Below are 17,849 nucleotides of genomic sequence, written 5' to 3'. Positions count from 1 at the left end.
ACAGAGTTAGTTCCAAGGACGAGAACCAGTTCTTAATTGAAATCAGTGAAAATAATTTTGCTTGTGTCAGACCTGTGTACAAAGAATCTGGTTTTTGAAGATTTCTGCACATGTCTAACTTCATAAACTTGATCAGTTTTGATGACTGCTGATTTGAATGAATTTAATGTTTAATATAATCTTTGCAGAATTGGGACCTAAATGACTGTTTAAATAAAAATCATTACTTTAAGTTTCAATCCCATTTTTAATCAGTACTCTGGAATTTCAGCTAGCGGAAATGAAGTAGACACACAATATGCATTGAAATATATAACTTTTAGTGCTGTAGAATATTGATTTTCTTCTTTGTTAAAGGGACTTCCCCCACCTCCACATCTCTCTCGCAAAGATTTTACATCCTACATACAGACGGAGAGTGATAAGAGATGAGTATGTCATGCGCCAACATGTTCAACTTTTCAAACACTAAAAAATAAATCAAAAATTGTGTAACTGGGTTCAGGCTGCCAGCAAGCAGTCTGGACTTGTGTTTACCGGTTTCTGCAAGTTTTGTAAGTCTGTTCACTGAAATATTTAATGTAAACTGAATTCTTACTATAGCAACCATTGGATTTACTTGCTGAAGGTCTCTAATGTAGAGATAATGTCAAAGATTTGAGGCCTTGTCTTTGCAAGATGCTCAGCATTGCTACTAAAAATGGGTGCTCAAGCACCTCACAAGACCAAGGCGTTTACTGATTTATAGCGTGTGTAACAGTACTGCATGAGTAAGACTCATCCAGACAGGGAAAAAACAAACTTAAGTATAGGTGGTAATAGATTATTCTAGGTTGCAAACTGGCATTTCAAGATACAAGTGAATAAATTGTGTCTGACCTCTCTTAGGTGGTTTTAAGAACTCAGGACCGAGATTCAGGGACAGACATCCCTGGTTGTTGTTGAAGTCATACAGCACCATTAAAAGTCAAATCCCTCGTAGTAAGAAAGCAGATTAAATAGTAAATATTTGTTAAAGCATTCTGAAACTCCCCTTAATTTCTCTGTATCTCTGCACAGAAGACTATTTGCTTGTTTAGTAGTAGTGGTAGGATTAGTGCTCAGTTTTCCTCTCCTTGATGGCAGCTTTGCTGTGGAGAGAGAGAAAAGAGGATCTCAAATGTGTTTATGCTTGCAAAATGCTAACTATTCGTATTACTCTTACAGGATTTATATGGAATAAGAGCGGCATGCATCCACCAACCTGTGCTAGCAGGCCTAGGAGACCGACCCGAAAGCTGCCTCTCGCACGGCCTTGCGCGAGGAGGCAAGCACCGCCGAGCCAGCCTGCTGGAGAAGCCCTCACGCACGACGCCGTTCCCTTAATTGCGAAGTTCACTTTGAAACTCGGTATTGTTGGCCTTGTTGAAGATGCTGAGAAGTACGTTAAACATTGAGCAAAATTTTTCGCTGTAAAGTAACAAAGCCAAATGATTTGGACTATTGTGTTTGCTGTAGACAGAGACAACTGCATTGGGTTAAACGTAACTAATTTTGAGTATCTTCTGCCCTAGAGTCAGCCCTTCAGAGGACAGCAGCCCGGCCCGCTGCGGGACCCTCGGTGCCGCGCGCGGTACGTAGCGGCCGGGCCGGGCCGGGCCGGGCCGGGCCGGCGCGGCGGGAGGAGCCCGCGGCGGGGCCGTCACGGCGCCGGCGCCGCCCCGCGCCCAATGGCGGCGCGGCCCGCCCCGCGCGGCCCGGCGCGCCCCGCCCGCGCGGCCGTGTGCGCGGCGCTGCCGCGCCATGGGGTTACTCGCGGGCTGGGGGCCGGGCGGGCGGCTGCGCGCCTCCGCCGCCGCCTTCTCCTCCTCCTCCTCCTCCTCCGCCGCCGCCGCCTCCTCGCGCGCACCGCGGGCCGGGCAGTAGCGGCGGGCGCGGAGCGGCGCGGGAGCGCGGCGCCCATGGCGTAGCGGCGCTGCGGCGCGGCTGCCCCGCGGGAGCCGGCGCGGACAGCCCGGCGGCGAGGTAGGTGCGGCGGCCCCGGCCCCGCGGGGGTGCGCGGCCGCTCCGCCGCGCCGGCCCGGCCCCACCTGCGCGGGGCGGCGCGGCTCGGCGGCGGGCGGCGTCCGCGCTGCCGGCACCGCGCTGCCCCGCGGGGTCCCGTCCCGGTAAAGCGGGTCGGAGCTTGTGGCGTGAGCGCGGCTGCGCGGTGGCGCGGGCGGAGCGCGGGGCTGGGCGGCGGGGAGGCCCGCGCGTGAAACCGCTGCGCGGCGGGGCTGGGCCGGGGGAGCTGCAGGTGCTGCCGGGGAGGCGCTTGGTTCGCGCCGGGCCCGCGCGCGCGGGAGGAAGGCGAGCGGGGCGCGCTGGGCGGCGGCGCGGGACCGGCCTCGGCGAGGCGCGCGGTTGCGGTGCAAGCGCCGGGGTCGGTCCCCTGCGGGCTCCCGAGCGTGCCCCGCTTGTCGGTAGCAGCCATGCGGCACCAGGGTCGAGCTGAGTGCGGAGACGCTTTGAACTTTCCGCAGTTTCAGATGCGCTTGTAGCGCCGAAGTCACGTCGCTGAAGACGAGCAGCACTGAAGAAGCTACCTCTCCCGAAAGGGAGGATTTGGGGCACAGCTGAGTGTGTGGTTACACCTCTTGCACTTGCTGTGGATGTGACAAGCTGCGATCTGCTTATCTCTGAGCCATTATGCAGTAGCTGCTGTTATAACTGAATTGCTATCGTGTTCTTGTTCCCAGTGCACAATAGTCAGTACAGTTAAGTTTTAGAAACCTTTTAATAGGATTTATAATATTGTTTAGAGGAGAAAAATCAAACTTGGCTGAATGAGTGCCGTAACTTCCTTTTAAGAAGGACAGCAACCTGGTCAGGTCCGTATTTCTACCAAGCTGAATGTTTGTTTCCTTTCTTTTTTTTGGATGAGGTCAAACAGGCAGATTTTGAACCCCCTCTGGGAGAGAACCTGAAGTGAGAGACTCTCCTGCTTTTCAGCAGCCTGTGGGACCCTTTACGTTCAAGCTCATAGTCAACCGGAGCGCTGTTGCTCTGAGTCTCATGTGCGGAAGACTTCAAGGCTGCACACAAATACAGCTCTTTCCAAAGGCATATGCCGATTAGTTTATCACTTCTTGCCAGGAGTGTTTTATTTCCTCTCTATTCCATGTTTTTTCCATGAATCTCAGGAATGATACAAGTTGGCTGTTGGGTTTTAATTAGAACTGCACAGGTGTCTTGTCGAAGTATTTCCAACATGAGTGTTAGCAAGACGTTAATGGTAGATATGAATTCATTTGAACAGCTCCAGTTTAACTTTATGAAGGTTCGTGGAGTTTTATAGCCACAGAGGAGCTTCTCTGACTGGAATGTAGAGCTGAGCAGATGCCAACCACAGGAGCCAGAGCTCCCTGGCGAGCCAGGGGAGGAAGGGATGGCCAGTGACGGGGCAGGCTGTTGGCTTCCTTCAGTGAAGAGTCCTTTACTCTGAAACTTGCTTCCCCCAATTGTTTGCTATTGTCCAATCTTGTTAAGTTTAAAGTAACACTTCAAAATTTTCCTCTTGTACTGTGTTTTCCTCCTCTCTGGGGAGGTCTTGTTTGGTCTTTGATCCTGATAGATATCTCAACTTTGTATGTGTATCCAGGGCCTTAAGCAGTCCGCATGCCATGCGTGTAAGTTCTTTTGAGAAATAAGTTTCAATTTTTGTTTCTTTGCCCTGCAAAATGTCTTGGAATACCATAGCATCTTGATGTCTATTTCTAGGAACAGTGATTTTAAGTTAATTGCTAAACCAGCAGGGGGAACACAAAACACTCTATGAAGTCTCCCTTCATATTGCAATTTGTTAAAATTTTGAGCCAATACTTTTTACTAGAATTTCTTTAAAGAGGGTGAATGTCAAATTTGAAAAGAATTGCCATGTGTAGGGTTAAATACATTATTTATGTATGCTTGTTTATTAGTTTACTGTGGTAGATATCTCCCATTCTTCTGAAAGGAATTTTTGCTACATTAGCTAGAACTGAGAGGCCTACTTAAGTGAAATTTCTCTTTTTAAAATATTTGAAATGAGTTATTTAAGAATGAGATCTTTCTTTGAGTAGTCTGTAAAGCTTTAGATAATGGTTTGACCAAATACTTCTGTAGCAGAAGTACTACTGTACCACATTCATGATGGTATATAGATTTTTGAAAGCTGAAATTGAGTTGCAAAAAAGTTGTAGTCTCACGAGAAACTATTCAGTGTTTGGGGTTTTTGTAGGAGAGAATAATTTTAGATATTCTATATAGATTTTAGGAAGTCATTGCTGGCTTATTTTTGTGAAGGTCAGCTAGGACAGATCAGTAATGATTTTTTTTTTGTTTGCTTGTTTGTATTGGCCTACCAATTAATTCCTCCTTTTGTGCCATGATTACTGAAAGCAAAGGCTGTTATCTTGATGATTTACAGTGATCCATATTGCTTTTTAGTTTACAAAGTCTGATGCAACCATATACTTAATATAACATATGCTTATTTTGCAAGCAAATGCCTAAGGTAAGAATATACAAGCAAACTGCTGAATGCTGAGATGTGAATTTGCAGCATGTAAACTATTCCCCAGTAATGGCCAAAGAACAGGCTCTTATGCTACAGTAAACGTGATGCATCTTGCTGCTTACACTGTGAGGTTACACTATTTTTTCACCTACAAGGCTTGGAGCGCTTGTCATGGAGTAGCTGATTTACTGCAAGACCACTTGTGAGGGACAGCGATTGTATATACCCATACTATTAGAGCAAGTGGAGACAAAATACAGCTTTGCTGAAATTAATAGTACCTAGTTACGTTTATAGGAAGAGGTAAGCTCATCTGGCTGGACCCTCATCTGAATCTGAAATGGCACTGATTGAATACTGAGGCATTAAATGAACATGAAAATGCTTTTCTCCTCATTGGTTCAGTAAGCAGGTATGTGCACGTGCCAGTGATTGTGCATTTTCTCTTCTCCATAGAGCATTATCAACTGTTGCCAGATAACTGCAGATACAAAAAGATCTATATCATATTCCATTGATGAGCTTACTCATCTATCATTTTTATTCTGATTTTATCCACAGGGAACAACAAAACTTTCTCCTCTGTATGGTTTTCTGAGCTGCTGAAGTGTATAGTTTGTAAAGTCAAAGCGAGATTTTTGCTTAAAAATAGTGCTAAAACTTTGCCTAACTTGTCTTACAATGCTTTTGTCTAATATCTGCAATCATCTCTTGACATTTAAGATGCAACTTAGTCATAGACAGTTTATGCAGATCTTGGAAAATAGTCTGTGAGATCCAGATTATAAATACTTCCGTAATACACTACTTTTGATCTGAATTCCATAAAATTTTTGTATTATAAATAGATTTCACTTCTACAGCAGTAATAATTACTGTGATTAACAAATGTATGCTGGTTTCTAGCTACTTTATGCAAAGAAGCCTGTTTTGCCATAAAAATTTACCAGTGAAGTAGTAGTACAATTGGAATTGTTTTGTCCTTAACTGTGGATTCTCATTTTTATGTGCTGGCAGTCATCCAGGAGAGCAGCATTTCTTACCCTATGACAGCAACAATTAACTCTACAGTAGCCAAAATAAAGCAAATTTATACAACTCTGGAAATCATTAGAGGAGAGTGTTTAAAATGGTTACTTCACCATTATCTGTCACCCCCTACCCCCCCCCTCCGCTTTTTAATTTCCACTCTGGCGATATAAATTAAAAAAAAAAATCCTTTAGGACCTCGAGTATCTAAATGATCAGATTTGTCAAGCTTAGCAGAGACTATTTTATATATTACGTTGTATATATTGTTGAATTGCAGTGCTTACAAATAATAATTGTCTGGTTAAATGTGCTAGTTTATAATGTATTTATAATGGATTTATTGGGGAAATGTGAAAGTCATTATTTCATTTTCTGTGAATAGTACTTTAAAATTAGTTATCTGTTTATTTTAAAAAAATTCAGTCAGCTGTGGTTGAAATTTATTTTTAATCATTTCTATGTAATTTTAATAATATTGGTTGGGTAGCTTCAGGGTTTTTTTGCTGTTTCAGCATGCTGTAAGTTTTGGGAGTCAGCTGAAAAGGGCCTCTGTTTTAAGTAAGTTTAGCTGTGACCTTGAAAGAGACCTGTTTATATTCCAGGAAAATGGCTTATCTCGAGGTCGTGGATCTAAAGCAGGTTAATTATAGAGCTAACATATATAGATTATTTTTCTGCACAGAAGGCAGTAGGGCCTGTCATGTATAAGGTAATAATCTAAAAAAGAATGGATATTCACTTAAGGCTTACGTTCTGATTTTCTTCCTAAGTGTAGGCATCTTCTGTTGGAAATTAGTTCAGCTCTACTGTATGAGTCAGGGACTGTAGAGAACCCCAAAGTATCCCGCGAGTTTAGTCTGTAGTATAGATCTGCTGAATATGTGTGTTTCCTTGCCAAGAAGCTAGAAGTAGATTGAAGGACCAAATGTCCTCCTCTGTCTTAGGTTTATAGAAATAATTCTGATTTGACTATAGCTGCGTTTGACACAATGTGATTGAGAACTATGACAGTATTGTACCAGCAATACTGGTACAATTGTAAAAGCTTTACCTGTGTATTTTTTCACAACGATTTGGGTGAAGCAAAACTTTGCTTTGATTTACAAAACACCTATTACAATATTTGGAAAGAGGCCTCTCTCTTGACTGTTATATTGATGAACCGAGTCACGTCTCTGGTATGCACAACTTGTGTTATGTGATAGGTTAGTTCCCACCTCCAGCATTTAAATTAGACAATTTTTCTGTATACTTGTGCATCCAGTGGTTTGCTTCACTCTGAGATGCAGTGATTCTCTTTTGGCATACAAGGTGTACAAATTATTTGTACGTATTTATGAATTCCTTGCAATCTTTCATTTCCCTAAAGTGGTATTCAAAGTTTTTTGCAGACTTTATGGATAAACTTAATATAAAACAGTAAGAGGCAGGATGGTAAAAATTATATGGGAGTGTATGTATGTTCTGAGCGGAACATGCCAGTGATATGTATCCTCTTTGAAGCAAATCCACATTACACTGATTGCAAATGATAATTTTTATGAAAAAAAGTTTTGCCTCAAACTAGGTGTGTTCCTCTGCCAAACAAATTAAATTTCACTGGTTATTTGGCAGACAATTAGTGAGAGGGTAGATTACTCCTACTCAAAGGGTAACTTCTTTTGACTCATCCTTTTAATGGTGTGGCACTCTAAGGTCTTCCCTATTTGTGTGGGAGAAGTTTCCTATCTTAGAGATGTGCAATTGAAGATGTAGTGGCTGACAGCTAGCTTTTAATACAGCTGTTTATCTTAACTATGTTCTTATTTAGCAGTCTACCTGCTTTCTAAAGCATGTGATATTCTAGAGAGTAAAATCCAGTACATGTGGCTCTTTTCCAAAGTGTGATTTTGATGATGCTTTTTCCTAGCTTTAAAGTAAATAGTACTTCGTGTTTTAAGTCTTTTATTTACATCTTGTAGCTTCTTATTATCACTGACAATAAGAAAGACTGATTTGTACACCTCATCCATTTTTCTCTTATTTTATTCTGAAATGATGGTTTTCAACTTTTCGCAAATTGCTGACCACCATGTTTTGCATTCCCATAGAGCAAATTTAAGCTTAATGCTATAGACTTGCTTTTCATTATTACCCTTATGGGCCCCTCAGAAGTAACTCTGAGATTTCCAAACATCTGTAGATCGTGGTTTGAAACCACTGCTCTAAATCTACAGAGGTCATTCCAAGATTTAAATCTAACAGAGATCAGTTTAGCTTTTTTCCTGGTAGGGAAGTTCCAGCTAGAACTAGCACTAGATACAGTTCTAGGCCTTGCAGTAAAAGCTTAGAAAAAATAGCTGCATCAAATATTAATTGAGAGAATAATTTGCTGAAATCTTTTACTGTGGATGGAAGGAGCTTTGCTGAGCTATTGGTAACTTTCCATCCTGCTGTGACTGGTTTTGCGCATAGCCACAAGGAGATGCTTTCCCTGGGGTTATGTTGGGTGGTCTCAATAGCTATGTTTGAGCTGTTATCTGTTTGATTTAGGTGTACAATTAGAATTAGAGCCAAATAAAACTTAAGGTTAATGAAACTTGTGTGAGGTTGTTGGCTGCTACTGTGTTTGTGAAGAGTAAGATAGCCCAGTGCCAGGAAACCTATTCTGTTTCCAATTAGAAACCACAAGAAAATAAAGTAATTAGGCCAAAGAAGTTTAGTGTTGAGGGGGGAAAGGTTGTGGAGGTCTGTTTCATGCAATTTATGGTCTTCCTGTTCATCCTGAAGTTTTCTGTGCAGTAGAAGTGTTTTTGTTTCAGGGTAAAACTTAAAAAAGCGGCAAGTCCCATTTAAAAAACTTGAGTCTAGCTCCTGTTGACTATTGTGAGACATCACTGAGTTCCTTGGGAACCTGAGCTTTATTTAAATGTAGATTTTAGACTTGATGTGTTCTTGAATGGTTGTGAAAACTCTCATTCAGTGTTTATGTATGTAGAATTATTAGAAGTCTCTGCTTTTTTTCCTTCCGCTGCCTGAATATTCTTTAGGAAAATAGCATATAATTTTGCCACTGGTATTACCAGATGAGGTCAGTAAGATTTTTATTGGTGTCCTGACTGGAAGACAAACAGAACTGCCTGGAGTGGTGTTATCTTTCTAGGTAGATAATGCAGGGGCTGTTGTGGCAATGCAGAGATCCTGCTATTACTCATTTGCTTATGAAGGGATCGAGTGGCTGTGAGCTGCACAGAAAATCTATGACTGCTGCTGGTACTAGATTCCGCATTGCTTGAACCAGTCTCGTGTAACAGCTGTGCACCATCCTAACCTCTTGTTTCTTCTACCCCTTTTGAGATGCTCTCCTGCAGGATGTCCCTGAGGGCTCTGCATTAAAGTAGAAGAGTTCTGATTCAGCGCTCAAGTTGCACATGAAGGGTTTGTTCCTGCTGTTAAGCTCTGTCTTTCGTCCCATGTGCACTCCCATCCTTAGAGATCCAGTCATTTCTAGGAATTTCTGCCTTTTTAAAAAGGGAATCTATGTGCTAGTCTCCTTCTTGTCAAAGAATCTTGGGTACTCCTTCCAGTAAAAAGGACTCTTGAATGCATTTCCTTCCCTTCCACCTATTGAAACCCTCCTACATCCTGATCTTTTAAGAGGCTATTCTCTTGTTTATACTTTGCAAATAAAACTTTGCCCCAGAGCCCAGAAAGATTCAGCTGCCCAACTCACTGTGCTTGGGGCGGGAGCAGGGGGGGAGCACAAAGGGAAGTCCTGGGAACATACAAAGCAATGATTTTTTTGGGGGGTCCTATTTCTGTAAACTGTCTTGTATTTGTGCTCTATAGTACAATGATTATTCAGCTAAAATGCCCACAGTGTCTAGTTTCATGACTTTACTTTTCTGATCAAAACTCGTGGCAACTAAAGTTGGATGTTTAAAAAAAGAAAAAAAAAAAGTTGGGAAGCTGATGAGAAAACTTGCTTATGAAGTGATGCTGAGAATAGAGACCTCTATCCAAGCCAGAGCTTCATGCTATCTGTGGGCAAAATATGTACCAGGTAGCAACACTACCTTCAGCAAACTGTTACTAAAAGGTGGAATGCTTTTATGTCGTTTATAGACTGATTTGTGTATATTCTGTGGCTTCCTGTAATTTGACAGGCTGCATTGTAATACATTAATACGAAAATAAATAAGCAAAATGTTAAAACAAAAGTCATGTGGAATAGAGGGGCACAATTGCTAAATGGCATAAAACATCTTCCCTTGGCACTTGTCCAGTTCCCATAGCCTTTAACTGTGACTTGTTGAAATGTCCCATTACAAGCACAGTAGCATGTGAACTGCAAGACATCAGAATTACTTTTTTGCTGGGCTTTTGATATGTCAGGATTTTTGGTTTCATTACTATTCATATTACCTGAAAATGAAACCACTTTGTTTCTAAATCAGAATCTATCCTGTTAATAGTTCGTGAATAAGTTACTGTTTTAAATTCTGAATGGTGGAACTTTATGCCTATACTTCTGACATAGACATAAAAAATACATAGTTTGGGTCCCACATTAATATTAGCTAATCATGTTAATCAGCTTTTTGACAGCAAATCACACAGAAATGCATGCATGAAATGCATGCAAATCGCACAGAATTGACAGAGGATGAATGCCATCCATTAAAAAGGGGAAAAAAATCTGCTAAAATGCGTATTTAATAGGAGTGGGGTTATAAATAAACTCTTTCAAAAACTGTTTTATTCCTAGGCTTATAGAACTGCTTGTGTAGTTAATTTAATCATCTGGGAAACCTCTATTGTGCTTGGACATACTTGATTACAAATGATTGCCTTTTTGCTTATGCATGGGATGTATTTATTTATTGCATTCACATAGGGAACTGACAGGGAAAAGTGGGAGAAAAAATGGTTAAATAAGTTAAATGGTTGCCATGTTTAAAACAAACAAACAAAAAGTGAAAAAGTTTTGGCTGTGAAGGCCGCCTTGGATAGCCTAGAAACTTGGGTTCACGTTGCTATGGCAAAACAACACAAGGGTACGTATCTTGCTGGCTTCACTCAAGTATCTCCATTGACTTTGGGACTTCTCGTGTGAGCAAGTGAAGCAAGAGTTTTGGCTCAGTTTGGTGCAGAAATGTTTGTGAACGGTGTTACAGACAGCTGTGTAACCTCTAACCTTGTGCTTGGAAAGAAGAGAATTACTGGTGTCTGCGTTGATAAGGAGAAGAGGAAGTGGAAGTTATTCTTCAGGCACTGAAGGAAAAGGCTACACAACGAGGGTGATAGAGTTAAGGCGGAGGAAGGATTTGTATGGGAAAGGTAGGTGGCGATTGGAGAAACAGATGGTAACTTTTGGGGAAAAGGCTTAAAGGAACAGAAATCAAGGGGAAAATAAAGCAATAAGAACTCAGTTCAGCAATAGACCTGGCTGACTGCAATGCTATAGAAGCCCATAATAGGAAATGAAAACGCCCCAAAGCTTGTGGTTGTGGCCTCCTGCAGGCATATTTATTGTCAGATTGGGCCTTACAAGGAAGTGAGGAAAAAGTAGGCAAAAAAAAAAAAAAAAAAAAAAAATTTACCAGGAGCAGAAAAGTGGGTAAAAACTAAATGTAAAGAGACTACTGATCCCAGGAGGACTACTATGTAATAGTTATTTAGCTAGAAGTACGGAAGCCGACTGAATAAAAAGGTGCTCAAATGTTGTGCAGATGATGCCTAATTGTAATAATATTGCAGGGCTTTTATTTAGTCATTTTCATTTTTAGCTCTTCAGGCACTTTGAAAGCAGAGTTGCTCTCGCTGCCCTCATTTTGAGGGATGGCAAGCAGGCAGAGGAAAGGATGCCATTCTGCCAGTGCCACAACTGGGCACAGAATCTGTTTTCTTAGTAACAAGCCATCCATGGACTACAGAGCGTTAGCTGCTGCTAGCTTCTGTCAGTGAGGACCGGGAAATCCTTAGTGAGAAGATACGGAATATGTTTTTAAGAGGAAGCAGCATGCTTCAACCTCTGAATTCTTTGATTGTATTGCAGTATTAAAAGTGACTTTTTAGTTCAAAAGATAGCTTTAAAAAAACCCTCAAAAGACTGCAGGTCCAAGGAAAGTGGACAGCAGTTTTTTAAAAAGGAAAAAAAAAATAAAATAAAGGACTTCAGCAAACAAAAGGTAGAGAAATGACAGCAGTGCAGTGAAGGGACCTGTGTTTTGTGCTTACTGCTGCTGACTCTGACAGAGCCAGGTTCTTTTAAATACTACTGAAGAGTTAAGCTATAAAATAATAAATGCTCCGTAAAGCAGTTGTAAGAGCTGTCTGTAGCTGGCCTTGCTAACAGGACATTTGATATGTCCCAGGGTTCTGCAAAAGTGGCATGTTTTTCCCTTGTTTGTAGCAAAGCCTTGTGTATCAAAATGCACATGGACATTAAATGTTCCTACTTAGAAAAGAATGTCAGACTTCCTGCCCCTCTTTTCACTGCCATTGTGTACTTCATATTTACACCCTCCCTGCTCCCCAAGTCTTCTAAACCTACTAAAATCTGGCATTAAGGTTTTTCTGGATGTGCTTAGGTGGTGCACTCTGTCCTAATTGTTCTATAAAATGATACTTCTCACTGAAGCAAGTTCTTAGGTGGTTTTTAGGCCCTCATTTTTGTCAGGACTAGTGGCCTTTACTGCAACAAACTTCAGTGAAAATGATGCCACCAGACTTCCTCTGACTAAGACTCTTCAGTGACTCCAGCTGTAGATGCTCATGTTCTATCTAGCTTTTCTTATAGCTTGTAGTATAAAACATTCGGATTAAACGGTATGTTTACTAATCTGAAGACTCTCATGTCATCTTGCCTTCCTCCTAGGGATTTTTTGGTTTTACTTTTAACGTGCTCTTTTATGACCTCAGTCGCAAAAGTAGCTACCCAAAGGAGAAGATGATTTTCTTAGCCAACTTGAGACTCGACAGAAATTTCTAACGATTGTGTTTATTTGTGGATAAATAATTTAGGTTCCTGATCCTTTTACACCATTCTCTTATTTTAGAGAAAATATCCTACTATTCTGTGGGCTTCCTGAACTTATCTTGGTATGCAGATGACATTAGTTTTCACACTGAAACATGTTTTGGCATGTTTTGCACCAGAGTTGAACCTTCCTCACCTATTTTCTTATTTCCTTCTTTCTGGTACTGTCAAATGATTAGATAACAGCATCTTTGTAGCTAATTTCCAAAAGACTTAGGGCCATTGATGTAGACACCTACCTCCTCTTCATTCCAGAAAACAAATGGAAAAAGACAGCACCTGAGTATCAAACATACACAGGCAAATTGATGCCTTATGTTCTTCCCCTGAAGAGTATCTTTGTTGCTTTTAGATACCCTCTGTTAAGCTGGTGACCTAGCTGCTGAGAACCTTTTCAGTCACAAGTGAGGATGATCAGGTTTTCTAGAATACTAGCAAATTATGTGTTTGGTAGTTTATTCTTAGATTAATTTTTGATCACATTGCTTTTTTGACTTGAATTGCTTCGTTTCAGAGATCTGTGTAGCTGGGAGTGTGGGGATAGCCCATCCTAAATTCCTGAAACTCACCGTCGGTTTGTTATCCTTTCACTTTTAAAGATCTGGAATTTGCTGTCCTTTTCGTTTTTGAGTCTGCGAACGCTCATCTGCCAGCAAGTGAGCCCCTTCCTTAAATGCAAATTAGAAGGAGCTCTCTGAGTCTCCAGTGTTCAGCTTTTTGTCAGCTGGCGGAATCGGAATGGGAGCCTAGGGCTTCTGCATCGTATGCCCTCTACTCCAGGTTATACCTTGTTTGTATAATACATCAGTGCCTTGTAGTAGAAGTAGAATCACTCATTTCTTTTACCTGGAGATGGGAGTGTGTGTATGTTCTCTCAGCTTTTTAAATCTGCTTCCCCAAATCAAAGTTGATTCAAAACACTGCAGTTTCATGTACATGCTTAAAGGATGGTCAGTATAGAAGAGGATGCACAGCTGTTACCTGCAGCATAGCTTTATCTCCAGTTCTTTCCCTGTTGCTTCCTATTTCTGCACAGCTCTGTGCCTTATAAAAATCTTGCTGAAGAAAGAGAGATTTGTGCTCATGAAAGAGCAATCCAAGTGATGTCTTGTATTTCCCTATTTAGTATATTGTGTGTATGTGTTCTGGTTGCTCTTTTTCTGGTTTCTCTTTGTTCATTGTTGTTCATGAAATGGTTATGCATCAGTAATTCAAGTTTCAGAGTGCTTATTCATTGCCTGTTTGCACATATGGCATCTTGCAGCAAGTTATGATGATCTTTCATAGCTAGCATTGGCTAGAGACGTTATGATTTACTGTAGTTCATTTGTATTTATAGCCGCATTTAAAAGTTGAGTTAGCAACAAAATACTCTCACTGTGTAGATTCAGTTTTCTTTTCGTGTAGAGAAATAGTAACAAAGGATTCTAGTTCATGTTTGATTTCTCAAATGATGTTCAATCTGTCATGAATTCTTTATGGCTTGCCTTTTTGGCATTAAACCTGTTTGATTTGGAGCTTCGTGTTCAAAACTTCTGTGTTAAAGGATTGTCCAACATTCTTGTCAACGGTTTATTATTTCTGTTTAATAAAATAAGGTTGGCTTTAATTTATGAAAAAGTTCAGGATCCCTCATGAGTTTTAGAGTTTAGCTACATAATCTTAGAGGAGGAGTGAAAGAGATACCTAGGAGCTCATTGAATGCTTCCGTAGGTTTGGGATGAATAATTTTTACAAACCTTGTAAATTGTCCAAGGAAGTCATCATTTTCTGAGGTTTTCCTGTTTTGAGCTGTCTCCAGCATTGAGTACGTGTGTGGTGTTTTCATCCTTTAATGTAGTAGTCTTTTTTTTTTTTTTTCCTTGAAGAGGAACCTCTTCTGTGAAATGTTACAGAAGAAATCTTTCGGTAAATCCAAGTTCAGGGTTTTAAGGAGGACTGTTGCTCCTTTATGAGTCTGCATATAATTTGTCTTGCCATTGATGACAGAAATGCATTGCAGTGTGCAACTTCAGATGTGTATTGTGTGATCTAGTGTTGCTGTCTTAACATTTTTAAATGCATCAGTCCTAGCAAACAGTGAAAAAATAACATATATGTGCCAGAGAAGCTGTCTTGCAAATGACTGATATTCAGTCTCAGTAACAGAAATGTTTTAAGTGGCAATGAGCAAAAGCATACAGGTTGGCATATGAATGACATATATATACACACACTCATTGAATGAAAAATCTTTTCTTAAGTGACTTAGTATCTACTTGTAAGTTCAGGGCCCACTTTAAAAAGCAAAATGTGTGGAAAAATAAAAATGCAATTTGGTTTTAGCAGCTAAGAATATTTTAAATGTCCCTGGATAATTTCAGAGATTCTTATTTTGTGAGGTTGAGTTTCTAGGTTATTATAACTAAGTATTTTCACAGATAGTGGTAGTTTCACGTAATCTAATTCTAATGGAAAGGAATCTCTACTTTGGGATCTCTAACCATACATCACTTTGTGAATATCAGATAACAAGATACCCAGATTTCATTTACACAGTGCAAAGAGGTATATGTCCCTCTTCAGAGCCAACAACAAACTCATTTCCCCATGCTGAGGGCCAGCAGATAAAAAATAATGATTGGTAAGTAGAATTACCAGAGCTATAATTTCTCCAGGGGCTTTCCCTGTTCACTGTGGTTGTCTAGGCAATGTTTCTAAGCCATGGGAGAGAAGGAGGAAAGCAGGAGGAGAGTACCAATAGTGGAACTGCAGCCTCAATTACTATGTACTAAAAGCATATAGCAAATGCAAAGAAATGTGCTTCTGACATGGGATGTTGAACTTGAAAGTGGACTATGTGAAACCTGGTGTTATGATGGATATTTGGCTCCCTTCTTGCCCTGTGTATTTCTGTAGTATCAAGCAGCTCTCCTGTAGAAGTATGGTGTTGGGGTGGATAGCTGCGCTGGTGCTCCTGGCAGTCTAGAGAGTGCAGCTTGTGGGAAGAAATGTTCCTCTCGTGTGCAGGTGGGATCTGGGGCACCACCAACACCAGTTGGAGGAGCTGAGCATTGGGTGAAAGATCTGTTTGACGCCTCAGCTTAAGTCCACACGAAGGTCTCGGACTTGGCACTGGCACCTTATAACCTGGTGAGCAGCGGCCACTCACTCTGAGAGCATAGTGCTGTCGCTGCAGAGTAATGCTTGGAGAAAATCTGCCAAGGAGTTTGTGGTGTTTCCTTCTTAGCAGCAGGCATGCTGTCCACAAGTGTTTTCAGGTGCTGGTCTTGGTGCAAATTTCCCTTGTGTAGATGTCTGATCATCCAGAGCAAGAATGCGTTGTGTGATAGAGTCTAGCCCTGTTTTTGTCTTTGTATTTCAGACTCTTTTAAATGTCAGCAGGTATTTTTTTAAATGATATTAATCTTGTCAGTGTTTAAATGTGATCCTGCCTCAGCGTTTTTCCATCCCTTAGCCCTGCGATCGTTGTCTGCAGTAGCTTGCGCTCTGTGGTGAGCGTTAGTGGTTGCTGAGGGCCGTATGTCATCTGCTCCTGAAGGCTGATCATGAAGTAAAATAGATCAGATTTTTGTTTGATTATGATACCAGCATTCTGATTCCTCACCTATGCAGTCCATATTCTAGGCAGCTAGATGGCTGATAGTAGCTTAAAAAAAAGGGGGGGGTTATTGAGTGTTTCCCCTCAGAAATCTGTCAGACCTTTTGGCATTAGAATTCTTAATGTTTTCAAGCATTGTCAGTTATTTGTATAGCACATTTAAGGTGCTTCACTGACTTGATATATCAAGTCTTGAAATTTCTTAAAGATTCTCAACAACTTTATATCTGGTGTTAAGAAGTTTTCAGAATTTGTGATACTGAGAAGTGATGTGTCAGGCTTATTATGTTGCCTGTAAAGCAACTAGAGCACATTTGAAAAATAAACAAATGTTTAAGTTACCTAGGGAATGTCTGAATACTTAAAAATAAGTTTGTCTGAGCCCATAGGGTCTGCTCGAGGCTTCTGTAGGACTTCACTATTTGTTATGAGAAAGGACTCTGGGATTTCACTTCCAAGCAGATCACAACTTGCACAATGAGTAATATGAAAGAGCAACGGCTGCAAAAGAGTGCTGAAATACAGGAGGAAAAGAATACTAAGCTATTGTTATCTAGGATGTTTCATGTTATTAAATGCGCTTCTGTAATATTCCTTAAAGAATTCTATTTCTCTTGGTGCAAGAGATAATTTTAGACAGCCAGAAACATCCCTGTAAGATATATTCATATTAAAATATATTTTTACTTTTTTCTTTAGGCAATTAAAAATTGGAAGATTTGATTTCAAAACATATACCACAGTTTTCAAAGGAAGTGAATCTACGTGAAGAGCTACAAAGGGAGTGGATTTCAGAAGACAGTGTTTGCAAAAATGTCTTCAAGTTGTGCGACTCCAGTGTTTGCTTTGATGATTTTGTGTCTAGCAGCTGCAGGTAGGTAGCATTATGTAAATCGTGTATTCAGTGTAAATTTTTGATCAGTAATTCTGAACACATACAATAATGATTGTTCATGCTGGAAAAATGTAGGTCAACTGAAGTTTTTAGGAAACCAAAATATAAAATTGTAATTATGATTTTTGATACGGTGTTGTAAAAAACGATGGTGTTTCTGTAAGTTTTCTTGTGCCTGTTGTCCCCTTTAAAATCTTAAAAGAATAGCAGTGTTAGCAGTATTAGCAGTAATCTTCTTTGTGATTTATCTTGAAAACACACAAAGAAAACAAAAAATATAATTGCATGGCTCATACGTTAAAGAGGAGGGGTACCACAAAAACCTTTGGAAATGGAAAGGTAGATGTGTCAGCATGAGGGTGAGGCCAAGCTATTAGCCGTGTTGAGAGACTAGACTTACTTGCATGAATGCCAGGTTGTGCTGGTGAATGTAATTACGTTCACTAGCACAGTGCATACTACACGTACTACATTGTATATACACATATATATATACACACATATACATATACAATATTATATACATATACATAACTGGGGACCCTGGTGAGCAGGGAGGTTGGACTAGATGATCTCCAGAGGTCCCTTCCAACCTTACTGGTTCTATGATTCTATGATAACACATACTACAATCTAACAACAGTTGTTCTGTTGTTGCTTCAGAACCTGAGCTAGGGGATCTCTGCAGAGTTGGGCTGCGCAGATGTTGTATCTCTGCTTAGTGCTGCCTTGCAGGTCTCTAATCTGGAATTAAATTTCTAATCATTTTTTTTTCTGAAAAAAA

The 17,849-nt window shown here is 40.6% G+C and overlaps 1 protein-coding gene and 1 long non-coding RNA gene across 2 annotated transcripts in view; one reads left to right on the top strand and one right to left on the bottom strand.

Annotated features, from left to right (window-relative positions):
• Positions 1-299: 299 nt before the first annotated feature.
• On the bottom strand, positions 300-1,626 carry LOC134143645 (uncharacterized). The gene is made up of 2 exons (XR_009959150.1): positions 1,244-1,626; positions 300-1,130 (listed from the first exon to the last, which is right to left on the bottom strand). It is a non-coding gene; the product is annotated as an uncharacterized LOC134143645 (long non-coding RNA).
• Positions 1,627-1,775: 149 nt separating this feature from the next.
• Positions 1,776-17,849, top strand: part of TGFBR3 (transforming growth factor beta receptor 3) — a 126,598-nt gene continuing 110,524 nt past the window's right edge. The window contains exons 1-2 of the mRNA XM_062581355.1: positions 1,776-2,004; positions 16,870-17,044. Coding sequence (XP_062437339.1) covers positions 16,984-17,044 — 61 coding nt within the window. The 5' untranslated portion in view covers positions 1,776-2,004; positions 16,870-16,983. The remainder of the gene's footprint in view (positions 2,005-16,869; positions 17,045-17,849) is intronic.

This window comes from Rhea pennata, chromosome 8 (assembly GCF_028389875.1).
Source record: "Rhea pennata isolate bPtePen1 chromosome 8, bPtePen1.pri, whole genome shotgun sequence".
Lineage (NCBI taxonomy): Eukaryota > Metazoa > Chordata > Aves > Rheiformes > Rheidae > Rhea > Rhea pennata.
The sequence above is the reverse complement of the archived record's forward strand: the minus strand, read 5'-3'. Positions and strand labels throughout refer to the sequence as shown.